This window comes from Onychomys torridus, chromosome 15 (genome assembly GCF_903995425.1).
Source record: "Onychomys torridus chromosome 15, mOncTor1.1, whole genome shotgun sequence".
Taxonomy (NCBI): Eukaryota; Metazoa; Chordata; class Mammalia; order Rodentia; family Cricetidae; genus Onychomys; species Onychomys torridus.
The window spans coordinates 35,100,422-35,128,274 of record NC_050457.1 but is presented as its reverse complement, the minus strand read 5'-3'; the positions used below and the strand labels follow the sequence as shown (position 1 = coordinate 35,128,274).

Here is a 27,853-nt window from a genome sequence, read left to right as displayed (position 1 = left end):
AACAGATTTCCAGATTTTTATTTCTGGAACTGTACACCAGGTATTAAAGTACAACAAATACAAAATAATGCTCAAAAAATCAGTGTTTATGTACAAATATTAAAATCAATGCAACAATAGCAACTTCCTCTTGAACATTGGATACTAAAACTTGTTCTGATTGTCACTAATTTAGCTCACACTCACAGGGTACTTATTTCAAACTGGGACAATTGGAATCACTGGTCATCTAAGAGGAATATTAAGATCTACCATAGTTAACAATAAAACTAATAGTTTCCCTCCTTTTAGTGAAAAAATTAGGAACTTTTTAAAAAACATAGTAATGTCAATATTTTATAAATTATTTCAATTTCCATTCGTAGACAATGTGCTTTGAAACTCTGGGCAACAATCTCCTTGGTGGTTGGGTTTGTTAGTTTACATTCAAAGTTGAAATATTTACTAGACTTTGGTTAAATTAAATAGTACTTCTACTCTATTAGGTCTGATGTTCTCAAATATTTATGACCTTCAATTTTAAAAATTAAAAAGGAAACGATTGCACAATTCTTTGACCTAATTGTACAGACTTTAGTATTTTTTAAACAGTATTCTACATCCTTCAAGTAAATTCAGCAGTTGACCGGGACAAGAGGAAAACTAAACATTTAGAAAGCTAGCATGAGCAAGGCAAAGCACAACCAACAAAGTAAGTATTGCTCTAGTCACAGCACCAGGTACACTTGTGAATGAGTCTGCGTCCTCTCGAGCTCCCTGTCCACAAAGGATGGATCAGCCGACACTGCAGCTGCTCACCATGAATTTTTGGTTTGTTCATAGGAAAATATTGCGGCAAATGAAAAACAACAAAGAATTTATTACAGTTTGCTATAAGAATTGTGCTTAATGCGTGATAATAAAGGCATTGTTTTTCTTCATACAATTACAAATCAGGTTCTTTTATGCCTTCAAATTCAATTCTTTTAATAAACAGTAACAAATTCTCTGTTAAGATGTTTAAATGGAGACAAAAAAAAATAAGTCCAGCTGTTGAAAGAAAATTCAATAAATAGCTATTTTACATGGATAAAGTCATAGTGGTACAATTTATGAATGTCACATCAAGCATGCACAAAAATGGTATTATACATGGCAGGAGTCGTCAGAAAATATTGAATTAGATCTAAAAAGATATGAAGAATTTACTTTACACATATATACAAAAATCTTGCAAATTATTGCCTCATTTTAACAAGGAATTAAAAGTAAACGTCACCAGCTAGGTAGCACTCTCTAAGAGGCTAAAATCAGGTTAGCATTTAAAAATCTGTTAAGCTAGCTGGAATTTATTTTTCTCTCATATCATTTTCTGGATTTTGGTCAAAAATCTATTTAAATAACTAAAGTGTCCATTCAACTTGCTGATAATCAAAACTCTAGATAAGAAACACTGTTTCCATCTTGTATCAAGACCCCAGCAATGCATAGATAACTGGATATATTCCTGCATCAGCTAATGAGAATGGGCATCTTCATGAAGTGCAACTGGTACTAGCATTCGGTCATCTTTGTGTAAATTATCCATGCAGACCAGCCACTGTAAACCCAGAGTGAAAATTAAAGTTACGCAATGGAAGAGTATGCCCAGTATTCTACTACATCAAAGACAGTGTACTAAGGGAACAAAAGAAACAAGGTTCAAAGTTCAGCACAACACAGCAATAAGAAGCTAACCACTTGGATAAAATATCAGAAAGCAACATAGAGCCCAGGCTACCCATTATTTACTGTGTGCACACAGGAATACTAGATTTTAGATGTATAAGTTAGAGACTGATTTTAAGTTATTAATTTAACTACCCTTTGTCCTCTGTGCTAAACTAAATTTTATAGTCAATGTGCTACTGCATAAACACTTCAAAGCAATCTTCATTAAAATGCTGCAAAGAAAAACAATACACATCATCCAAAACTAAGGATGTCATTGCAGTTCACAGTTTGTATAATAAATACCCTCCCTTTCATTGCTAAGACCACTACATCCTATCTAGTCAGCAGCACAAGCTGGAAGCGACCCACACCTGCAAACAGCAACACAGTCAAATGGTAAGGGTTTGCAAAGCAACAAAACTAATAATAAAATAAAAAATTTAATTAAGACGGTGCAAAAAGTAATTGCTTTAACTGTACTATAAAAGCAAAGCTTATTATATCCTAATACTGTATTGTATAGTTTGATTCACCTTAAAACTTAAAGGAGCATATCTAATAAAGCAAAAATGGTCAAAGCTTATGACAATGGCTTCTTATTCACGTTTGGAATAAAAGTAAAATTGCATTTGAGATGCATGTGAACGTCTGTCACTTTTTAAAACTGAAAAGTGGTTACGTACCATTCTGTTTCAGACAGACACTCACATTTTTCCTTGCCAACTATTCAAGCTAAGAAAATAGCTTAAATATCCTTCAAGGTTCTGCACTGTGCATACCATCTAAAAGTCTCTCTAAGCGTTAACACTTTGAACTGCAGCGCTCCAAAATTAAGAGGTGTTCCAAACGTAAACCACGGAGTGGAACTTCCTGGGCTCTGTAGACTCTGCTTCTGCAAGTCAATGGCCTCAGAATACACTAAATTATCAGTGACTAATATGATTTTTAATGTTACAATCTTGACAATGGTGGACAAAACCCCATATGAACACCACATCTTCAAATGCCAAATTTGTAGTCAAAAAAAAAGAAAGAAAGAAAAGAAAATTACACAGAAGTCTCCCGGCAGTAAAATGACCATTCTGTGTAAGGTAGCCCTCGTCTAGAATTTGGAAAGAGGATCCAAGCAAGAGTCTTCCTCATTCGCACGCAGTTGCTCGTGCTGGCTTCCAGACAGATGGTCTTGCTGCTTTGTAAACTGAAGTGCTCTAGTTGAGTAACATGAGAGAAGTTTCCATTTTTAAAAAATCCTTGCATGTTTGTGCAGTTTAAAGAAACCTACCCCTGCTTTATCACCAAAGAAAAGAAAACCAAAACAATGCTACATTGAGCAGGGATTGGGGTTGGTACCTGTAAACATTAGTATTCCACTGCATCCATTACGGCAAAAGGAATTTACAGGAAGAGGGACCACACATCAGTTCAGAACATCTGTGCTGGTTTTGACGGGTGGCCTCTGTCTACAGGTTTTAGACTGGGAGTGAGGGCAAGGGACAGAGAGGAAGAGGAAGTGGAGAGGGATGAAGGGACAAGGGAGAGAAGCAGAGCTTAAAGCTGCACCACAGAGTTCAATCCTAGTTCCCAACTCTGCTGATCATAGTTCATTTCCACATTTATGGATTGAAAAATGAAAATACTCTTGATAAATCAAGATATAGTTCTATACATACTGACATCACTGATGTCATAGTGAAAAAGGTTCAAACTTCCAGTGAAAGACTATGCAAACCTGATAGCTCCCCTCAAGTTGACTGGTGCCACACACCCACTGTCTCTGGGCTCCTCATTCTGTCACTCTGAATGAAGGGCAGCGTGCTGATGCAGAGTGTGGGCACTGATGAATCCATTGGTCTCATTGGCAGACAAACTGCCAAAGTCAGCCACAGAGACAGCCATTTTGGCACTGGTGATGTGATGTGTATGATTTTCAAAGTCTACACCCAAATTATTTACAGAAACCTCATTCATAAAAGATTCAGGGACAGCAATGCCCATTTTCAATCTCTTTGCTGGTCTTTCTGATTCTTCACTGCACATAGGGTTTAGATCTGAGTGATAAAATCCAGTCTCAAATAAATTAAAACAATCACTTTCACCATTGCTGGGCAGGGTGAGTAACTCTTCCGTTACAACAGGCACATGATTGACTTGTCCACGGGGTGTGTTTCCCAGTGGAGGAAAGCTATCATCCAGACAGTTCACATCTGTGGGGTTGCAGACAGTTGCTACACTGTTGGTCAAAGCTAAAAAAGAATGGAAAGTAGCTTCAGTCAGTGATCATTTGATGTGCAGCACAGAGAAAGGGCTGTAGCATGCTGCACACAACCATCTCACTTTACCTGTCAAGTCACTGGCAGTGAAGGAGCTGAGAATGTTCAGCTGCTGATCAGGAATGGGCTCAGGCCGGTTCGAAGTTAAGGCTGAAGAATTTACTGTACCACCGAGAGACTCTGTTTCATCTACGAGACGATCCATATAGTCCCTGAAAACACACACCAGTAATCGTGACTGTGCGTCAGAATTAAACCAGCAATCACGACTCAGTCAGGCCCCGATACTTACGTAACTCCAGGGTGATGGTTATAGCGTTTCTTTCCAAATTTCGTCTGTTGAGCAAAGTAATCGTAGCGTTCTGATTTCTTCCACATGTAGTAGAAGGCCACACATTCAGCAACGGTTCTAGATCTCACCTAGTGAAGCAGACAAAACGTTACAAACTGACGCTCCTATTTTTAGCAAGACTCCCCAACAAAAATGCTTCAATCCATAGGTCTTTTCTATCACAATTATTACTAGAATTATAAAATTTTAAATATGTCTATTAGTGACATGTCTTTACAAGTAATAAGGAGACAGATTTCAAAAGCACAGGTTGCTCAAAAATAAAACATAATATACACCCACAAACTATTTTGTGTGTTTACTGAAAATCCTCAAACAACTGACATTGAACTCTCACTGTGACGGACTGCTGTTGAGTTTGACCAACCTCCAAGGATGGGCCCACGAATGCTTTTCCTTGGGACCTACTAGTTCCCCAAATGATGGGCAGGGAATCCAGGGAGAAAAGCACTGCCTCCCCAGGCTAGTTTAAGGCTCCATCAATAAGAGGTTAGGAGGATCTGACAAAGGAGCCACCAACCTCCAGCATCTGGAGTTCGTTTCCAGTCATTCCCTAACCAAAGGCAGGGCTTTCCTGCTCCACTGGCTCTTTGCTCCAACAGGCTTAACAACTTTTAAAAGTCAAATAGTTGGCTCCATACCCAAACTACAGTCCTTCAAATCATCACTTAATTGCCACAAGTAAGTGTCTGGCTATACAGACACACCTCTTTATCTTCAGTCAATAAACACTCTCTTCCCTGATTGATCGGTGCCCCCAATAAAGACATCTCAGAGTCTCTATCCTGATTCCAGAGGGAGCTGTGGTCTAAAGTCACTAAGAGAGGGCCAGTCTGGCCCATAGAGTGAATTCTAGGCCAGCCAGGGGTATATAGTGAACCCGTCTCAAAAGAGAGAGAAGAAAAATTAGTATGATAGTGGTGTGTTCAGGTAGAGAAAGCAAACACATTATTAAAAAAGCATAGAGCTATAAGCACAGATATACAATACAACCAACTGATCTTTGACCAAGGAGTAACAACACACTTCAATGTGGGGGAAGGACAGACAGTCTTTTATATAAACGGCACTAGAACAAACAAAACCAAACAAATGCATCTAGACACAGACCTTGTATCGTAAGTCTGTAACAGCTCTGAGTCATAAAAAAATTGAGCTAAAGGGTATAGACTTCCCACATACTTGCTGCTCCAAACATGCACAGCTTCCCACTGTCAGTGTCCCAGGCTAGAATGGGACACTTGCTGAATGTGATATGCCTCCACTGATATGTCTATCATTGCTACCCAGCATCCGGAGTTTCCATCAGGACTCATGCATGACTCCTTTATAGTATCAACACTGGGCAGGCTCACTGCCTTCGGTCCTCTGTACCTACGTACCCCTACTTCCTGCCAAGCCTCTCCAATCTACTAGCAGCTCTGACTTTTCCAGTGTCCAACTGTTGAATTCTTAGAATGCACATAGACTTTTCGGATTAGTTTTTCACTTAGTATTAAATATTTAAACTATTCCCTGTGTCCTTATTTGTTAACTATTTTTTTTTTTTTTTGTCTAAGTGATAACCTGTTGTCTAGACTGTCACCAGTTTATGATTTATCTCTAAGGAGATACTGATTCCCAGTCTGGTGATATAATGAAAGCTAATTAAACCTACTCTGAACATTTGTATGCATGTTTCTCCTTGAACATGAAGTTTTCAACCCATTTAGATAAATACACGAGTGAGTAGGACTGCTAACTCATTTAGCAAATGTTCAGATTATCAGAGACTTGCAGTTCTCCACAGCAGCTGTCCCATTCTGCAGCCACACTAGCAACCAATGGGTCTTCCTGCTGCTGAACTTCCCTGCCTGCACTGGGCAGGGATCAGGGCAGATTCTTAGTCGCTTTTAGTAATAATCAATCACTTTCTCTGAATCAGTCTCTCTCTCTCCTCCTTCACCCTCTCCTTGTTTTTTAGAAACTGCAGTTCTCAACAATCAATCAAAATATATAAGGAGACTGCAAATATCAGAACAGCTTGGAAGAAAGTGAGAGTCAAGGAGAAACACGGGAAGGCTTCCTGAAAAATATACAGAATCCATGTTGTGTGAATTGAATTTGGTAACTGTGGCATCTGTAAGTACATTCCAATCATGTTTAGAATAATATCAGAAATACTATTAGCAGGGAACATTAACAAATTGCTCACTTTTCCCTAAGTAAACAACTTGAATTGTTGCTTATATTGTAACTAGTAAGAAATTTCTCTATTAATTTACCTTATTTTTCTGTATAAGATGAAAATCTTTTCCATAGAGCATGAGTGCATGTTCAAAACTTCGGCATTCTTCTTCTGTCCACGCTGTCATTCCTTCTAAAAGGAAAAGGGAAGAACTCAGTCAGCCTCCAAACTCTTCCATGTGCATCCCTGATTTATCTCACTCTGCGTTTTCTGGGAAAGGCCAGAAACTCACTCTTCTCTCTCACATTCTGATCTAGGGTATTTCAGATAACATTACCCCACTATACACACTAGTCATTTGGAATATAAAAATACTGGGCCAGAGAGAGAACTCAGCAGTTAAGAGTGTACTGCTCTTCTAGGAGACCCGAGTTTGATTCCTAGCATCTGCATCAAGCAGCACACCATAGCCTCCAGGGGATCTGATGCCCTCTTCTGGCCTCTGTGGGTACCTCCACTCAAAGGCACATACCACACACAGACATATACATCTACATAATTAAAATAGTAAAAATACATCTTTAAAAAAAAAAAAAGCGCATACCTTTCTTTAATCCCAGCACTCGGGAGGCAGAGGCAGGTGGATTTCTGTGAGTTTGATGCCAACCTGGCCTACAAAGCAAGTTCCAGGAAAGGTGCAAAGCTACAGAAACTTTGTCTGGGGGGGGGGGGGGGGGGGGCGCACACACACCACCACCACCACCACAACAACAACAAAAACCCCACTTTTTGTTCTCTGCACTGTGGGACAAGGATTTAATGGTGTTTTAAACTATTTTTAAAATACTGTGTGTACACATGTGCATGAAGACTCTGATATAAGCCAGAGGCCAATCATGAATGTCTCTTCAGGACCTATCTACCCTGTTTTATTGAGACATGGTCTCTACCTAACCTGGGGTTTGCTGATTAGGCAAGGCTTGCTGCCAGCACTAGGACTACAAGCACACACCAGCACAGCTTCTCACGTGGACACTAGGATCCAACTCTAGCCCTTTACCAACTGAGCTGCTGCCCCAGCCCCAACAAACACGCTTTTAAGTGAAGTAAAATGACTATCATCTTTCTGGAGTAAAATGAAAAAACTATTTTGGTTTAACATAAAAGGTAAGTTCTTTAATTCAAGACGGTAAATAAAGAATATATATATATTTATTTCAAGTCAGTATGTGAGTGCTGGGGAAATATAAAGAGAATTAATCCATGCTTTCCAAATACTAAATCCCATTAAAATTTCCAGCAGATGCTAATGCTGACAGATCAGAACTCTAGTTAGGGCAGGAAGGCCTTCACAAGGTTATAGTCAAGGCTTGGGATTATTCATTATCCTCCTTTATTTCTGAATTGACTCACTTAACTGATACTGTGGACCAGATCCTCAAAGCCATTAATAGCAGTAGACAAAAAAAGTGAAAAATATTTTGAACTCAGGAAAAAAACTGGTGTTTAAAGACCGAGAGTTTTGACAGCTTAAAATAATCCTTTCAAAGATGCATCTTCCACAAGAAAGTATTGCAATATACTCTCTCAACCTACACATTTAAATATACATTTCCAGCCTGGACATTTCCCATGCCATTTATAGAACATCACTAAGTATTATTTCTACTTTACATACACCTGATGACAACCACAGTACATGTAATCCACTTATATACAGATGAAGACATTCAAGGAGCAACCGCATTCCATAACACTCAGAAACAGACTGGAAATGCTACACAAAATCACCACACTATCACTATAATTATGTCCATCTTTTTTCTTTTTCTCATGTATCTGTGTTTGTGTATCCATATGTATAGAGGTCAGAGGACAATTTGCAGGAGTTATTTCTCTTTTTCCACCCTGTGGGTCCTAGGAATTGAACTCAGGTCATCAGGCTTGGCAGCATGTGCCTTTACCTGCCGAGCTACCTCGCCAGCCCTCTTTTTCCCCCTTAATCCTAAATGTCCATTTTATTTTCTGACTTAAAAACCAAAATATTCCCAATATTTTAAAATGAAATCATAAATTTATTCTTTTTAATTACTTTGCTATATTGTCACTTGTGGGGTCTACTTTGCTCTGTAACTATTTCTATAACAAAGTGGAGGTGATGGGAGGTATGAAAATGAGCACAGACTTCACGACAATGTCACAGGACTGCTCTACCCTTCACGATGTATCACATATCCTGATCTTTACATGGACAGCCCTTGCTGTTTCTCTTTTTAATCCCCGTGCTTCTCACCTTGAGATGCCTTTCCATTACAGCAGTATCTTTCAATTGCTTCCTTTATGTTGTGGTCACACTTGAGAAGTTCATATAATGCCTAAGAGAACAAAAGGGAAAAAAATTCAACACACAATGCAACAGTTCATATCGAAGAGCATTTTAAGGAACAGGTATCTTATAGGAGAGGCTTTACAAACATTCCAAAATGCTTTCAAATGTCATGACAAGCTGGGCATGGTGGCACATGTCTTTAATGCCAGCAATTGGGAGACAGAAGAAGGCCAATCTTAGTGAGTTTGAGGCCAGCTTGTTCTACAGAATGAATTCCAAGACAGCTAGGGCTATGTAGGAACCCTGCCACAAACAAACAAACAAACAAGTCATGACATATGAGCACATTTGCCTAGGCATTTGGTCTATATAACCATTCTGCAAACTGACTCTAGTACCTCATGTGCTTGTTCATGTTTATGTGAGTGTCTGTGTATTACATGTGGTGGGTACAGAAGCACAAAGCATCTGTGCACCCGGATGGACCAGAGGCTGATTTCAGGTTATCTTTTTGGATTACTCTCCACATTATTTTTTGAGCCTGGGTCTCTCACTGAGCCTGGAGCTTGGCCACTGGCCAGACTGGCTATCCAGCAAGCCCCGAAGGGTTTGACTCCATCTCTCAGTGCTGGGATTACAAGTGTGCTTTACCATGTTCATCTTTTTTTTAAGGTAGGTACTGAGGATTGAAACTCTGGTCCTGATGGTGTACTCACTGAGCCATCTACCCAGAGCAATGTGTTTATTCTTACCCAGAAGTCATCCATTATCATCATTCTTGAGTTTTAAATTTTCTGCGTCTTCTCACTCAGGAAGATTTTATTTTACTTTTTAAGGTTTATTGAAACAAGGTGTGACAGAGCCCAGAATGGCCCTGAGTTTATTTAGCTGAGGCTGGCCCTAAACTGATTCTCTTGCCTCAACTTCCCAAGGGCTGAGATCACAGGCACTCACTACCTGGGCAAATCCCCAATTTTAGATCATTTTGGTAGCTGGCAAAACTAGACTGCAGCGTCTGTCCCTTGCGTCTCTCTCCTCCCTCTTTTGGAGTTGTAAAGGAAGAGCAGAGCAGTGGCAGGCCTTGAGAGAAGCACTGGTTCCTCAGGGCCTTCTGGTAACTAGGCCTGGGATGTTTATGTCAATCAACCTCCTGCTGTTAAATGTGTGGGGCTGTTAACGTATAAACAGCAGCAGACAGAATTCAACTGCAAATTCAGTAACAAGCACCTTCCAAAGTAAATCTCAGGAAAGACAAGGCTCTCAGCATGAGAAAAGTGGAGACTATAGCAACATTAAACGACCACTCAGGATGTAGTTATTATAAATATCTGTCCTTATTTATACACACAGGTAAGTACAGGACTCACCCCTCATCAAGGAAACTTGTCTTTGCAACAGAAGGAGACCATTACAGAAAACTACAGCCAATCAAAATGTGGAGTCCTGGTGCCCAGAACCAGCTGCACACCTGCAACTTAACTCCTGCACCCAAGGCGCAGGGATTATAATGGAAGAGGGCAGACTTCAAGAACCAGAGAACAGAGTTTGCTGTCAGACTGTGATTCCTAGAAATGTCAGAAGCTATACCCTTAAAGTCTCACCAAGGCTGCCTAAACATGAGCTGAATAAGGATGATATCAAAAGGCGCGCTAATACAGAAGGGGGAAAGCTCACGGGGCCTCCACCCTCCACAACGAACGACAGGCAACTGAGCGGTGCTGAGTGGGAAAGAGTCCTCCCAGGGAAGAGGAGCGCACCAGTTGGCTCTCCAACGCCAAATGGTAGCCCCGAAAACACACATACAAGTAGTACTACACAGACTAAGCCGTTTCTACTTATGATATAGGAGAGAGAGAGAGAGAGAGAGAGAGTGTGCACATACATGGTAAGAAAAAGGGTCTATGAATTTGAAAAACCACGCAGGGTGGGAGGGGATAGAGGGCAGGAGGAATGGTACATGGAAGGGTCTGAAGGAAAGGGAAGGAGATATGACATATTACATTATAATATCAAAAAATTTTTTAACTTAAATGATCATTCAACAGGTGTTGAAAAGGACCTGACGAATTAGCATCACTTTCTCATGAAAGAGAGGCAATACTGGTCATAAACAGATGAACACTGTCCCGCAATAATAAAGATAGCAAGTGTTCAACCAAGTGCCAATATTATTCTTGCTAAGATCCTGTCTCAAAAAATAATCTAAAAAGCAATGGAGGAAGACACCACTGTCAACTGCTGGCCTCCCTTCAAACCCCTCACTACCTCAACACACACAAAACCCTCTGAGAAAAGAGATCCAATTCACATTTAAACTAATCTGTAGTTACAAAGTTGTCTGGAATTCCAACACAAGGGGAGGAAACGTACCTGTTCATTGTCCCTGGTGTGTGCACCTGAAGAAATTCTGTCCATGACTTTTTCATTTCCAGTTCTTAACGACGTCTCAACAAGGTACTCCTTGACTTTGCTCTCCAAAACCACATCAGGACGCCACAGTAACTGGTCTTCATTTTCATATGCTGAGAAAGACAATCCCGTTAACACATCACAAATAGTGAACGCATTAAAAAAATGTACAGACTGTGCCTCCCTTCCTTGACAGAGCTCACTGACTGGGACAGGTAACTAAGCATCAGTGTCAATGCTGAGCAAGTACAGCCTTTCACTAGCATAGAAGAAAACAGAACTGTTTAACTTGACTATCTGGGCCCACTGATCAGAGAATAAAGCCATTGTGGAAGTTGGATTTACTGATTGTTAGAGGGTTCTCTATGTCTAGTAAATTATAATTATAAAACCCCATATAGGTATCTTATTGTCATGTAGTGAAGCTGTAAAAAATAAAACAAAAACAAAACCCTGTCAAACTCTAACAATCTCTTCAGAATTTTCTCTTGAATCCCATAATGATCTTATGAACTTGCTAAAGGTTAAAATTACAAATAAATAAAACAAAAAGCCAAAATATCAAATAATAACTTGGTGCCTAAGAAAGGCCTAGTTTTTCCTTTGCAGAGTGCTTTAATCAAAAGTGAGTTTTTATTTAAAGGAGGAAGCTGATTAATCAAGCCCCCTATAGAGGCTTTAGAAAGAAGAGCAAACATAAGAACAACGGTTTGCACAGTCTCTTAAAGTGACCAGACACTAATACTAATGCATTTGTGCTGTCACTACCACGGTTTGTATCTATGAATGCACTCTGGCACCTTACTCAAAGCTGTGTTCCACACAAACAGTGGTACTGATGACCCACATATTTACCCCAGTGTCTGAAGTGTAATCCACGCTGTAAGCATGCAATACCTTATATATAACTAATAAAAAAGCATTTATTGGTAGCAGGACCCAAATGCTTTGAACTAGGTAAGATCAGCAGTCTCCTTCCTGGTCAGCAGGAAAGTCAGAATGCAGATAGATGCCCATGCAGCATCAAGACCAACATCTGCACAGGAAGAGGTTACCCACCCAGGATCACCACATAGCACAGGCTGCCCTCAAATATGTGAGGCCCAAGTGCTGGGTTGACAGGTATGCCACCACACCTGGTTAAGGCTCAGGTGTCTTTTTCTGAGAGATTTCTAGAACCAGTTTCTTTAACTGAAATGTTTGGGCTAACTGTTGGGAACATCCGGAAGGCACACACCTTTTCCCCTGAATTTGCAGGCTAGAAGGACTGTTACCTCTGCTGTGTTTGGCCAGCAGACCTAAGCTGTGTCAGGCCTGCACTCTGTGTGCCATGGGAATGAGGAAGGCCATGATGCACTGAAGACCATCAGCTCTTCCTGCTTCCTCTTCCACCAGTTAGAAAGCAGTTTAGGAGAGCAGTGCAGCCCACTTATGGCCGGGTAACCAGTCTTAGTCCGTGGGCTTTTAAGTGGAGAGTAACAGGGAGGAAAGGAGGAAGCCAAGTCTGAATGGCTTCCCAGAGACGAACCAACTCATTTGGGCAAAGACCCAGTGCCCAGGAAAACAGTCCAGACCTACAGGCTTCTCACCATCAGCTAGGAAGGCCCACCTGCATTTATAATCCCAATGCCTTCTGTTCTCCATACCCTCAGGACCAAATGCAGCTGGAATCTACTACAAGTGAGAGGAGGCACCACGTGAGTGATGCGCAGCAAGGGAGGGAGGGCACCAGGGTACACTCAACTTCCTGCTCTTCGGGGGCAGACAAAAGAAGTCCTCCTGGTTTCTTTTTCCTTCCAGTTTTCTCTCCACAGATCATGTTTGTAACATCCTCACAACTTCAGGTGATGGGCCTACCAACTCTTGTGAAGCCCTGGACCAAGGTGCTACTCCTAAAGAGATAAGGCAGTCTCCACAGGCGGCACACACAGGCTGGGAAGTGCTGTGGGCTGGGCTGGGGCTCCATGTCTCTTCCTTTTGTCTTTCTGAAACAGAGACTTACCACTGTGGCCCTCCCCTCTGGGTGCCCTGGAAGTCATGATCTTCCTACACTGGTCCCATCAGGCCCAGCTTCATGATCACTTCTGATACGTTCTTCCCAAGACAGGCCTACCTATCAGGACTCTGGAAGCCGCTCTGACGATCAATCTGTCTTTGCATCATCTAAGCTGCTATATAATCAGACTTTACTAAACACAGGTGGGAGAGTAGTTGGATCTTACCTTTCTCCTCACCACTGTACTCGCCAAGATAAGGGGGGATTTCTGCCTGATATTGTAAACCGATCATTATTTCCTACAGGAAAGGGAGAAGTAAAAGCAGCATTATTATAGAAAGCACTGAAAAACAATCCCAAATCATTAATCTGTTCCCACAAATCCAAATAAACCTTACCACGTAACAAAAAAATTAACAAACTGCTTTGGAAAGTTTTTCCTCCTTTAAGATTTTAATTGAGCTTTAAATATGTGTGGGGTGGGGTATGTGCACACGAGTGCAGGTCGGAAGACAGTGACGGATTTCCTGGAGGAGGGGTCATAGGCAGTTGTGGACCACCCAACATGGTGCCAGGAACTGAACTCCAGTTTTCTAGAAAAGCAGTACACACACTTAACTGCTGAGCCATCTATCTAGTCCCATTTCAATCATAGTTCTGGAGATTCATTTTATTTTTAATTATGTGTATTTGTGTGTGCACACGCATGCATACATGAATGAGTGCAGATACCCACAGAAGTCAGAGAGAGAGTCAAACCCCACCCCTCAACTTGGAGTTGCAGGCAGTTATGAGCCACTAGACCTGGGGCTGGACCTGAACTCCAGTCCTCTGTGAGAGTGCATGCTCCTAACTTCTAAGCCATCACACCAGGCCTCCCAAATGTTCTACTAGAATTAACGGTAACTCAACCTACCTTTCTCAAGTCTTCAGGTGAGTTACCACTGTCTGCTTCAACATCTTCAATCTCTGATTCCTTATCTCCGTCACAGGTAGTATTTGCTTAAAGAAAAAAAAAATGCAAAGTTTTTGAAGCACCAAAGAGAATGCCATTTATATACTATAAAAATTTGTAGAATAAATAAGATTCATCTAATTATCATTAAGCTGGCATCCGTCACAAAGACAAAAACCCCGAGAACGCTAATACTTTCAAGTGTATACTCTCATCATTATTCCAGTGCATGGTGGAAACAACTGGAACTAGCCAGTGCCATTGCTGAGCACGGGGGTTTGTGGGACCGGACTAACCCAGGACTGCACACAGATAGCTGAGTCCATCAAAGCTATCCCCACACACACCACACATGTGTACTCCTGTGTACCCAGACATATTAGCTACTCCAAGAGCAGCTTTCAGGAGAAACGGGACTGCAATTAAGCACTTTTTCAGTCTAAAGCCCTTTAGTATTATTAATAAATATTAAACACTAAGAACTAAAAGGAAAAAAAATAATGAATCACTAAAAACAAAATTACTTGTTGACAACTGGTAAGTTTTCAAAACAGCTAGGCAGGGCCTTTTAGTAAGCACCCCAAAATACAATCTATAACATTTTTGGCTGAACTAAGTAGGGTGGGTTACCACAGCAACAGATGAGTTCTGGGAAAGAAAACAGGCAGTTTGTAAAACTAGGTGAGTGAGTGGATTTTAACAGCATATGGCTTCACTCCATCCCAATAATAAAGGCTAGAATGCTATCCCGATTCTGATGACATTTTATTTACACTAGGTACTGAACACAAGATGATGCCCTGAAGCCTGTGGCATCATTGCTAACCAATCAGCAGGGGTTGGCACTCTTACATCGCAAAGGCCGAGGAAAGAAATCCGAAGTTTCATGAGAAGTCACGGATGGTGTCAGATCATCTGCAGAAGACTGGGTTTCTTCATCATCACCCGACAACAGGTCTTTTGCTATTTCTTCCTGGAAGAAGAAGGAAGGAATGCAAGTTAGGAAGAGCTGCATCTCACCAGTAGAGATGCCTTTCTGATTTTATAACACACAATAGTAAAGGACTATTTCATGTCTTCCTAGTTCTGAAAAGTTGGAAATTCTGTAACTTACTTTATGTGTATAAATACTAATAACATTTAATATTTAGCTATATACTAATTATACTATTTTAAATTTTTAATGACTTATCAAATAAGAGTAACAAATGTACACTTAAACTACTTGCCTACTTTGTGGGCATGTGAAGAATTTATTGCCAAGTGCAGACCAATTTTCAGTAGATTTATAACAATCTGTCCCAGCACAGCAGTGTATGTCTACAGTACCAGGTTAGGAGGTGGAGGAGGAATTTCATGAGCTCAGGAGCTCAGGGCAAGTCTGAGCAATAGAGTTAACTCAAAAATAATAAAACAGCAAAACTATGACTTCTAAGTGGCTAGCAATTATGTTCATTTTTTCCAACCTATTTTTAAAGATTTAGCAACATCTCCAAACTCTCCCGATGATTTAAAAACTGGTATCACCGCTGAAAAGAAGCACAGGAAGTGCCCTGGTATACAGCAGGCACAAAATACTGAACGCTACAGAGTGTATCAAAATAACTCACAGGAAGAGGTTCCCAGATGCGGATTCCTCTTCCAGCCTGAAGCCTGACAGGCAAGGAAAACCGCCCACACAGAGCCACAGCTGCATGTTTCTCCTCAGCAAGGGTGGGCATCCCCACAGCAGCTTGTGGGAGACAGGTCACTATGGCCTTAGCTGCTGTGACCACTGTCACTCCCAGGACCCAGAAACAGAACTCTATGCTTAAGCCAACCTAGTCTGAAGGCTTCTGGGAGACTTGTTAACTAATGTTTTCATGTGTTTACAGATTAAGAGTAGTTAAGGCAAAATCCATTAGATAAAACGTATAGACAGATAAATATTGACAAATGGAAAAACTACTACTATTCAGAAATTATTAAGATCAAAGCCAATGTTTAAACCAGCCACCAAAATAATACTAAGTTTATATTTCAGAATTAGAAAACGCTTGAGCAAAAGAAACTCTAGTGAAAGCAGGTGACAGCAGCAACCCTGAAACCTTCTTACTAAGGCCTGTACTCACTTTGTCTAGAGTCATGTCTGGCAGTTCATCTGCAAGTTCACTTGGGGGGCTGTTGGCACTGGAATTTGTCACGGTCGGAATTGTAGATTCATAGCCGTAGAACGCCAGCAGGTCTTCCAGAGGCATATTCCCTTCCTAGTTGAGCAGGGTACATAGACAGACCTCATCAGCAACGCCATCATCTGCACCGCGGGTAAACTCAATGCTCTTAGGTTTGTTTCTACAGCACACAATCAACCACAGCCAAGCTTTAGGTGTTCGTTGTGTACTGCTGTCGGAAAATACTAAACCCAGTGCTTAATCAGTGTATTAACAAGAGCAAACAGTTCCAATAAATCAATCGACCGATCAACAGACAACTTCACATCATTTTTTGCTTGTTTCTCAGTTAAGTAACCATTCACCACTTGGATTCCTCTTCATGTTAACTGAAGACTCCAAAAGAAACCTTGGCTGAACCAGGACCAGCTATCTTTATCTAATGATGTGCAACCACAACTACCCTTTTTATGTTCTTAGTTTTGAGTGCAAATCCCAGTCCCCCAAGTCCTACTGCCAACAATGCCCTGATAAACTGCATGCTTTGGCTGCGGTACTGTACCCCATGCCCTGCTTCATTCACAGTGACCCCTGAACTCATCACACACTTCTTGAGCAGACTTGCTTTAACTAATACAATGCACAGAACTGCTTATAGCTACCATTCACAAACAACTTCAATATAAACTTGATAACTTACGAACTGAACCTACATCAATTCAGAGATTTCTTCCTAAAGCTTGCTTACGGTTTAGTTTTCCAGACCTTCAAGACAAACAACTCTGTCATACAGTACACTGTATGGAGATGCTAATGTGGAGCGTGTAAATAGTGTTCATGGGGAGCACAGAGTGAGTCACGCACTGAAAATGCCTACAGAGATGCTCAGTGTCCACCATGGCCCACAGGGAATGTAGGCTGAAGGTCCCTGAACTCTGGCTTTACCTCCACAGATATGAAACGTAGGTATACCCCTGAGCCTGACCGCACAGAGCTCACACTAAGTCATGTAACACAAGCTAACTCATAAATGTCAAGTCAGCCCAGATTGAGATGAATGGACCCAAGGAGAAACCAGCATGGATTAGTTTTGGCACAACCTAAAGAACCCTGGAAAGGTGACCAGCACCCGACTCGGTTTCTCCAGAGCATTCCTTTGGCTCATCTCACTCACTGGAGGTGAGTGGCTGCAGCCTGTGTGACCACCTGTCAGCAGCATCACATCTCTAAGACCTCAGAGGTGACAACCCTCGGTACTGGGACACCTGCTGCTGTTCCTCACTCCCTGACGGTCTACCATATCACTAATGACTTCCCGGTACCCTGTTGAGGGTTACTAGACCAGGATATAGAAAATTACAGAGAAATCTTTCTCTGAAGGAATTCAGTGTTACTGAAAGACCGGCTAACTGCCATACAACACAGTGGCTGTGATGCCCAGCTCGGAAACTGGTGCTGAAGCAGTGTACCCAGAGAAGGGACCTGACCCCAGGAAACAGCATGGAGGAGGGATGTCCAGAGGACAGACAGAGGCTGCATCTCAGGGTGTCATCCACCGGGAGTGACAGTGACTGTGTGTATGACGCACAGGCTTTCCTTTTCCCAGCCTGGCCTTCGATTAGGAGAGCCAACAATAGAGACGGGCAGCGGCTATGATGAGTGCAGATCAAAGAACCCGAAGACCAGAGCGAGGCTGGTGCCCACTTTCACTGGGTAGCAGAGAAGACACAAAAGCATCTCTGGCCGAGCCTCTAAGCATGGGACAGTCGTCCAGTGGCAAGCATCCCATCCAAAGGAAAAGGCGTACCTGAAAGCTGGTTTCTCACTAAGCCTCGTGGCCTGAGCTCAGTGGGATAAACGAAAAGGGACTCAAAAGGAGACCGGCAAGAGCAGCAGTGACCGATCAAAAGGGCTTCATGCCGAGGAAAGGAGCCTGACTGTATTTCAAAGAAATGGGAAGCCACTGGAGAGTAATGGGAAGTAGGGTGAGCATGATGGCTCAGTACGTAAGGTCACCTGCAGCCAAGCCTGGCTATCTGAGTTCAACCTGAGACCCACATGGCGGAAGGAGAACAGACTCCTACAAACTCTCCTCTGACTGCAACACATACACAGGTGTGAGTACAAACACACACACACTCACACTCACACACACACACTCAGAGAGAAAGAGAGAGAGAGAGAGAGAGAGAGAGAGAGAGAGAGAGGATATAAAACATGGTTTTTAAAAGGAGGAATATGACATCATTTCTTCTTAAAATACTGGAAAGTTGCACGCAGAAAGCTGTGCGGTTGGAGAGACATGGAACCACTTACAGACCCTCGTGCTGGCTTTGAGTAGTGATAAAGTGAAGAGAAGAGACGAGACCTATGCTGTGGTGGGATCAAGCGGGCTATTAAGTGTGAGGGTGAAGGGAGGAGGATGGCTCCCAGATCTCTCCTTGAGCAAGAGGGCGGCTCCTTTCGGAGGGACAGGAAAGATCAAGGGGAAAAAAGCCTTGCGTTTTGTTTCTTTAAGGAATTCTATTCAAGAATTTCACAGGACACAAGTTAAGTTTGAGAGAACTACAAGGCATCCAAGAAGAAAAGTCAAGTTGGCCAGGAGCCTGGAGTGCAGAGAATCCGGCTGGGCTACAGATATAAATCTGGCATTCATTAGCATCTAGATGATATTTAAAGCCATGGAGCTGATGAGCTCACCTACAAAAGGGCAGAGAGAAAAGAGGGGTCTGTGCCTTAGTCCAAGAACTTGAGAAACAGGAGCTTACAAGCAATAGGGTTCAGCTACAAATCTTAAAATGGGGTTTTTATTTTAAAAATAGTGTTCCAGACCAAGGAGAATGGGAACCTGAAGAATTATTTATGTGCCATTAAGAGAGGAAAAGTTCGGTTTTTTAAGTTATTTGATAGCAGGATGGAAAGAGATCTCTGAGTCTAAAGAGTGTGAGACCTCTGGCCTGAGAAGTCAGCTAACTTTCGTACCATTATGACACAGAGTCGCAAACCAAGGCAGGGTTTACGATAGATACCTAAGGTGAGATGAAGCAAAAGTGGAGTGTACTTGAGATCCCACGCCTGTGGATAAGAGAGATGGAGGTGTGTGAGTGGGGTAGACCCAGGAAAGCAGGAGCCTGGGAGGGAGTGAAGAAGCAATGCTGAGACCAAGGTGCTCACCGTGGTCAAACAGCAAAGAGCAATCAACTGAGAAAAAGGCTGACAGGCAAGAATTCTTCCCATTCGGCAACCAGGAATCATTGGTGACTTCCATGAGATGGAAGAGGCCAAGCCAAGGGCTGACTGGGAGGGAAGAAGCACAAAGATGTCTATGCTATGACATTTGGCTAAAAAGGAGAGTGACCAAGAGATATACAGGGTCATGAGATAATTTCTTCCAAATGTGAGAAACCTGTTGAGTAGAGTTGTACCATGACATATTTTTTTAAAAGAAGACTAACTGAGCATGGTGAAGACAGCCTGGGCTCTACAGGAAGATCCTGTCTCAAACAACAACTCTAAGTAGAATGAACTGAGGGCAAAAGGGATGGCTATACGGATTAGTGTGAGATAAGGCATATGCTTCCAGGATGGGACAGGGTGAAAAGAACAGAAAAATCAGAGGTGGGGAGGAGGCAAGAGGTTCTTGGTTCTTCATAAATAAAGATGCAAATGTTGCAGGATGACCATGGAGACCTGATTACTAAGTTCAAGAGATGGCACAGCCTTCCTAGTGGGGTTGATGCAAAAGACAAATTACCTGTGTGAAAGCTTTGGATTCAGTACCGGATAAAGGGGATCCAGTTTCTGAAGCATTTCTTGAATGAACTTTCTTTTAGAACCTAGTAATAAAGTGTTGCTATGCAGTCCCCGAAAAGCTGGATGACTGAATCTAGAGGTCCCTGAGGACCTGCGATGGCTAGCCCAGCTTACAAATTTGATCCAAACATACTAACGACAGGTTTTTCTCCCCTTTTCTTGGGCCATTTGTTGAGTTTCTTTCATTTTAAGAGCACAGGTGAGTTTGCAGCCATATTTGTACTGAACTGCTCTATAATGGTTAGAGTCTATATTAGAAAAGTAGAATAGACACTTTAGAGTCATAGGGCATGCTGACTGCTGATCATTACCTTGGATTTATAAACCACCTAACCTCTTACATCTCCAGTCCCCTATCTGTAAAAAACAAAAGTACTATTAATTTAATCTGATGATCATGTTAAAATTAGGATGCACCTACTACCACGTTTACTTTGCTATTTCTTCATCAATGGGACATGTTACAGTCAGGAACAGGGAACCAAGAGCTGGCACCCATCTGACAGGCATTGCTGGGCAGGTGAACTAAGACTGTAATGCAGATCCAGCTCAGTACCCAATACAACATCCTGGAGATCTTGCCAAACAATACAGAGAGAATCTTTAAATGGTTTTTTTTTGAAGAAATCACACAAAGTCTAGTGGAAAAGATGATTTTTTTTTTTAAAGTTTCTTACTTATTTAAACTTCTGAATTTTTAGGGAATTTTAAACATTAAGGAAGAATCTACATGTTAACAAAATCAGGCATGATAATAACCTTTTAAAAGAGCTAGATCCAAATCTAGAACTACTAAATTCAAACCCTGGAAAGCAGTTAGATGAAAAATCAAACTTTATGAAGCTGTGATAAAGCCTTACTTTGCTATAACTAAACCAGTCACAACTAAACTCCAGCCACACCGTCTCTACTTACGAAGAGCCACTGAAGGTAACTGATTTGGCATCACTTTCTTTCTTTCCATGTCACATGACCAAATTGTGTAAGCACTAAAATGTATTCATAGTCAACAATCTAATTACTGTAAAAATAAAACTTATGTGTAATTTTTGAAAATGAACATTAATACCTATGTGTAATTTTGAAAATGAACATTAATACCCTATCCCTAAAACTGTCAAAATATACCAATGCCTAAACTGTGGTTTCAATAAGAAAGATCAATACAGTATCTTTTTGTTGTTGTTGTTTTTTCGAGACAGGGTTTCTCTGTAGCTTTGGAGCCTTTCCTGGACTAGCTCTGTAGCCCAGGCTGGCCTCAAACTCACAGAGATCCACCTGGCTCTGCCTCCCCAGTGCTGGGATTACAGGCGTGCGCCACCACCGCCCGGCTACAATACAGTATCTTAAATTGTATAAAAATGTAAAATTTCATCTACAAGCTTAAGAAGCTTTATTCTTTACCTTTATATCTGTTTCCTTTATTCATTTTCATGTTTCATTAAATAGCAATAAAGAACAGAGATAGAGGATGGGGATTTAGCTCAGTGGTAGAGTGCTTGCTAGGCAAGCGCAAGGCCCTGGGTTCAATCCTCAGCTCAAAAACAAAGAACAGAGATAGCTGTGTTTTCCTGCAGAAAGACCCACCAATCAGAAGAGCACTAGGAACAGAAAGAGGGACTACATATTTTTAAGTCAGTAAGTCTTTCTTATTATTTGATTTTTTTTTTTTTTTTAATTTTTCCTTTTTCTTTTTCAGTTCAGGCTGGCCTTGAATTCATGACCCTCCTGCCTCTACCTCCTAAATGCTAGGAATACAGACAGGCATGAGCCACCACTTCTGTCTTGGAAGTACTTTTTAAATTAACAAACCCAATTATAATCACACTGGATTAATTAACCACGTGAACGAAGATGCTTTGAAAACCTCAGGTTTACTGGAACAAGCTTGGAAGTCTCGGCCCTGAAGACTGTCTCCCTGAACGTTAACAAAAAGCAATGCCTAGGGCGCACAGCCCTGCCTCACAGAGATATAGTCAAGAAGCCACATGTTTGCCCAAGAGGGATGGAAATCCGGGCGATTGATACTATTCTCTACTATTTCTCAAGGGTTTTGTTACTGTGAGCCGATCAGAAACTTTCAAATGATGTTAATTTATAGATAGTATAATCCATGGTGACCCATGGAAGGAAGCCTTTCGCTGCAGCCCTAGCAAGTGAAGGCTTAAATACCGTCCATTTGCATTCATATTGAAGTCGTGAAGTACACTCAATCCAGGCAAGGTTTTAAAAGATGACTAGAGGGTAAAGACGGAATATTAGCAATTTCCATTTGAAAGTCCAGTAAAACTTGTTCAGTGTCCAGAAGCATCCTACCAATTATAAGTTATTTGAAGGAAAAGATTTAGTTCTACTACAGAACTAAGTTTAACTTAAGTTTGACCCTCACTGTTCTGAAGTAAGCTGAAAATCAGGCTAACAGATAAATAACGAAATGAAAATGTTCTGACTAGGCTACTCTCAAAATGATGAGGAAATCAGTAATATTTCATTGTTAGGTTGAAAAAGGAAATGATGCATACGATATTTTTATTTCAGAAAGATTCTGAAAGAATGTACAGTAAGACTTCGAAGTCTTTACCAAATTTGTGTTCTCTAACGCTAAAGTAAACCCATTACCTTTTCCAAGTCTTCAATTTCAGAACTGAAGTTTTTACCCTCATCCATCATTTCCTCTTCTTCAAGAGTTCTTTCGTCGTCATAGTCATGGACCAACATCTCAGCAGTGGGGTCAAAATCATGATCCTCAGAAGACAGAGACCCAACTGGAATGAAACACACTGCATCACTTCACACATCCACAAGGTTATTTAAGAAAGAAAATAAGAATGTCTGTTGTTCTTCCAGTTGCTTTTGATATTTATATGTGGATTTTATTGAATGAATTTATTATACATTTTATGGCTGTAAAGTAAGACTATGTGGTCTTGAAAAGATATCTAAATCAGCAGAACAAGGTAGAGTTACAAACACCTTTATAGGCATCCAGACCTTGAAAAGGAAACCTTAGAATAGTAACAAAATTATTTCAATGGCATGGACTGAAGAGAAAATCAAACTTTTTATTAGTCAAATTCATTTGCTTAATACAGCAAGAACTGGGCTGGTAGAAAAGTGGAAGAAGGTGGCATCCAATACCAGGGGTCCTGGGTTTAATCCCTAGTGTGGCCAAAACACAAAATCAAAACCAACAAACAAAATGGCAAACTGGCTGAAGAATTAAGTTCCCGGGAATGGGAGACTCTCCAAGAATCAGCCAGCAAACTGAGCTAACATTTCAAATAGACCATATATTTTACATTAGTTCTAACCCTTAACAAAGGCACAAAACTCAACAGAAAATTTGAAACAAATATAACTTTCTATGAAGCAGCTATATAACAATTTAGTTTTTTTAAAGCACAGAATCATTTTATTCACATATTAAGAGTATTTCAGACTCCCTAGAATTAAACAGACAGACATCAAAATGCAAGCCCATGCTTTGGATTCCTAAAAAATGTTTAGGACTATGTGAAGGGTAACACAGAAAATCCTATCTGAAGGTTTTGGAAGACAGCCCACTGCAAATTGCTATTGTCAATACGAACTTGTCTATAACACTGTATTATTTTTTAATATAAAATCAACAGGTTAAAATAAATAAATAAACAAATCAATAAATCAATGAAAGTTCCTGTTCCAAGAGAAACAAGATTTATGACAAGCAGTATTTTCTCCATTTGTTTTGCTCTAGTATTGAATACAATCGGCCCAGTGAAGTTCAGAGCAGGAAAAACAGTACCACTGAAATCTGGGGGATGGTCAGGAGTGGATCGAAGGATAGTAAACACAGTTTGCTCTATTTTTAGGCAAGCTATTACTATTTTAAAATTTCAAATATTTAAGTGTCATGTGAGATCATTACCAAAACAGTGAACTAGGCCAAAATGTTTTCATGATAGAGGATCCAACTACAATTCCATGTTCCTGAGTTCAGAGACTTCTAATCATCAGCCCACTCCTATACACACAAATAATATAAATTTCCATGAGACTTTATTTGTCAGGAGGTTTTTGTTATTTCTTTAAAGCTTAAAAAAAAAAAAAGTATATGCTCATTCTCGTTGAAGTAGATGTGGTGTAACAAAGAGAAAGATGAATATTTACTAACTAGCTCAAGCCAGAACACCCATCATTACAAATTTTCTTTCCCAAGAAACATCTGTGGTATGCCAAAGTGTCAGGGATGAAACAAAATGCTCTGAAGGTCCACTCCTGGCTTTGTCCTTGACTTGGGACCCAAGGCAAGCCATTCAAAATCTCTGGGTCTAGCTTGAAGTTTTCATCTGTGAAATACACAGGGCTAACAAAATCTCTGCCAGCTCTAAAATTCTCTCCAAATATTGGCTAATTTATTAAAAAATATGGCATAAGTGTCTGCTTAGCTATCAAAGCCACACTGCCTTTTGGACTTTAATTTAAATTGCAACTTCTTAAATTCAGACAATAACAAAAAATGAAAAGACTACATTATCAACCTGATACTTCAAATCAAATGCATGAATAGTCCTTCCCTGAACTTACAACAAAAACTGCCTGTCTCAAAATTAGGAAAAATTGTAAAAACACTTCTTGTACAGATACAGATACAGATAACTATCTATCTATATATAGTGGGGTTTTTTTTGTTGTTGTTTTTTTGTTTTTCGAGACAGGGTTTCCCTGTGTAGCTTTGCGCCTTTCCTGGAACTCACTCTGTAGTCCAAGCTGGCCTCGAACTCACAGAGATCCACCTGCCTCTGCCTCCTGAATGCTGGGACTAAAGGCGTGGGCCACCTGCCTGGCTACCTATAACAATTTTGAAAACAATCACAAACTCCTTTCATCTTGTGTTGATCAATTTTACTGCCTTAAAAGATAACCACGAGTCTTTGAAAGTTACCTAAATACAAAAACTGAAGACAGCAAGGCAAGTGGCTTGTTCCCTCCGATGCAGCATGGAAAGAGTCTGGGGGAGCTGGGGATGATGGAAGTCCCTATCCAGAAAAGAAGAAAGAGCAACCACTCCATTCTTAACTGGAAGACTCTCTGCAAAATCATTCCAATCTCCTCCTTGTAAAATAAAGGGTATAGATACTTCCAGAGGCACTTTTCTGGAGCCTACCAGATGAGACATGGGAGCTAGAAAGAGGATGAGAAACTAAAACATTTCAGCAGCTGGGAAAAGATGCCACAACCTCCCTTTCTATGTAAGTCCATCTATGCAGAGTCTGGGGGCTCCTCCTTTTATCTGTTCCCTACAGTGGCTTCTGACTTCTGTACTAGATAAGTTGAGATTGTCCTGGCTCAAAATAATCACATTAAACACTTTTCTGTGCAAAACTTAGAAAATGTGTGTTCCTTTTCTTCTTTTACCATTAAGGAAGATTTACCTAACTCAGTTTCCAACTTAAATACATTACAGCCATTTCTCGAAGGACAAAGTAGAGGAAAACGGAGAGTTAAAGTAAGTAATCTAAGTTGTCCCAAGTTCTGACAAATTAAAACGATAATTTCCTTTAAATAAATAAATGATAAAACCTAAACTGTTAAAAATTTGAGGAAAGTGGATTTGGGATTCACTATTTCCAGCTTGGAGGAAAATAAGCAAGAAAAAAGTTATGTGAGAAAAATAGACACATTACTTTAGAAGAAAAATGTCTGTCTGCAGCTTTGTAATAAGGCTTTGGGGGCATTTTTTCCCCAACATGTACAGAGAATAACAATACAGCTATTTCTTCCTCTAGCGAGGTAACTGCCAAATGTACATGGAAGCTCTTTCAGGACCAAATGATGAAAAACTCGCAGGATGAATTTCTGTGTGAGCTAGCTATTTTAGCAACAGATCTTTGAGCCCCCATTTCCCCCAGGGGACTCCCCCCCACACCCCGAATAGGTAAGAAAATTGAACAAACCTGGGCTCGAACTTCCAAAAGAAGCCTGGGAGAGAGAGAGAGAGAGAGAAAGAGAGAAAAGAAAACTGTGAGGTTGAATCGCACAGCAAGGCAAGGAGGCAGCACAGGCAACAGGGCGCAGAGGGGGCGGAGCCGAGCGCTCCCAGGCAGCTGCCAAAAAGTGCAAGACGTAGCTTCGCTCCAATCGCTCCCGGCCCCTTTCGGGCCCCCCTCTTGGCTGCCTCGCCTTCCTCCCCGGAGTCCCCAGTGTACAAACTCGCAGACACGGGACGACCAAGCCTGGAGCTGAAACAGCCAACTCCAAGCCACCGTTTGGAGCTCGGCAAGTTACAAAAGCCGAGAAGCCGAAGCCAGGGCAGAGCTAGTGGGTTCCGAGCATCAGTCCTTCATCCCGGGCATCTCGGGAGTCGTCGTCGTCGTCGTCCCCCGACACCCCACCCCATCCCACCCCCCCAACACAGCTCACCCTGCTCTCCGCTGGCCCCAGGGCAAGTCCTCGATGCGCAACCCCTTCCTCCCCAGAAGGGTCTCACCGTCTGAGACCCAGCCTGCCCTTTGGGGGCGCGGGTGCCCCAACTCCAGGGTTTGCCCGCTGCCCCAAGCGTAGGCCTGCTAGACTCGGACGCTGGTCCCCGGCCCTAAGCGGGAGCCCACCCCCCCCCACCTCACCGGGGGGACCAGAGTCACCGCCCCAGGGTCTGGGACGAGCCGGTGCCTCCCCGGGTGAGCGGTCAATCTCCGGCCCGCCCGGTCGGCTCCGGCTTTGCTCGCTCCTGCCCAGCCCCGGGGGCTCCCGTCACTCCGCCCCCTCCCCCAGCTCCCCGTCCCGGGGGAGATAGCCCGGTGGCTCGGCTCGCCCGGCCGGCCATCCCCGGCCGGCCCGGGGAGGAGAAAAGGGGCTCTCGGGCCGCTCGGCCGGCGAGGGCGTCGAGGTGTGGGTCGGTCCCCGCGCCCGGGGACGCCGCACCCCCCTAGGCTTCGGAGCAGGGAGTCCCGCTCCGTTCCCGCTGGCCTCGGAGCCCCGGCCGGGAGGGGCGACGGGCGGGCGGGCGGGCGGGCGGGCGGCCGGAGAGCCGAGGGCCGGGCCGGCTCACTCCGGCGGGGCAGTGGCGCAGCCCGCTCTCCGCGCTGCAATCCCGTCGCCGACGGAGGATCGGCCGCTCTCCACCCACCCTGACCCGGGGAGAAGGCGCCGAGCGAGCGAGCGAGCGAACGGCGGCCCGCGTCAGCCGCCCCGGCCCCAGCCCGGAGCCTCCCCCGGCCCGAGGCTCGCCGCCGCCGCCCGGCCCCGCCGCCCGGCCCGGCTGGGGTCGGAGCCGCCGCGGCCTAGTCCCGAAGGGAGACCGCTCCCGCGCCCGCTCCCGCCCCCCCCCGGCAGCCCCGCCGCGCCTCGCCGCCGCCCCGCGCCCCCGCCGCCGCCGCGCCGCCTTCCGAGGACCCGCGGGAGGAGCCCAGGGTCTCAGGCCGGCTGCGGGGCTTCGGGGGGACCGCCCGGCTCCCGCTCCGGCACGGCCGCCGCTGCCCGGTTTCTCCGCTCACCTCCGCCATATTGGTACCTTTAGGGCGAACGAGCAGCGCCGAGCCCAGTCCCCGGATGGGGCGCCTGAGCCAATCGCAGCCGCCGCCGCCGCTGCCGCCGCCGCCGCCGCGGCCCGCCAGGCACCCGCCCGGAGGCAGAGGCGGCTCGGCCCCTTATAGGGCAGGCCGGCCCCGCGACGCCCCCGGCCCCGCTCGCACACCCACGCCGTCCGGCGCTCCCGCGGCCGCCGCTCCTGCACGCGCCC

General features: G+C 42.9%; 1 protein-coding gene across 2 annotated transcripts; it reads right to left on the bottom strand.

Moving 5' to 3' along the window:
• Mier3 (MIER family member 3) lies at positions 1-27,801 on the bottom strand. Of its 2 annotated transcripts, none has more exons than XM_036207200.1 (13): positions 27,609-27,801; positions 26,070-26,094; positions 22,753-22,898; positions 16,282-16,416; positions 15,023-15,143; positions 14,132-14,217; positions 13,442-13,514; positions 11,181-11,332; positions 8,775-8,856; positions 6,579-6,670; positions 4,255-4,382; positions 4,032-4,174; positions 1-3,935 (listed from the first exon to the last, which is right to left on the bottom strand). In XM_036207200.1, the coding sequence occupies exons 1-13, from the start codon at positions 27,615-27,617 to the stop codon at positions 3,484-3,486; spliced, it is 1,644 nt and encodes a 547-aa protein (XP_036063093.1). In that variant the 5' UTR covers positions 27,618-27,801; the 3' UTR covers positions 1-3,483. The 2 variants fall into 2 exon arrangements, with proteins under 2 accessions (XP_036063093.1, XP_036063092.1); XM_036207199.1 differs by having other exon boundaries at positions 6,579-6,673; positions 27,609-27,800.
• Positions 27,802-27,853: the final 52 nt, after the last annotated feature.

Coding starts and splice junctions, on each gene's coding strand:
- Mier3 (XM_036207199.1), bottom strand. Junction 8,857..11,180: donor ACACCAGGGACAATGAACAG/GTACGTTTCCTC, acceptor TTGTTCTCTTAG/GCATTATATGAACTTCTCAA. Junction 4,383..6,578: donor ATCTTATACAGAAAAATAAG/GTAAATTAATAG, acceptor CTGCTTCACTAG/GTGAGATCTAGAACCGTTGC.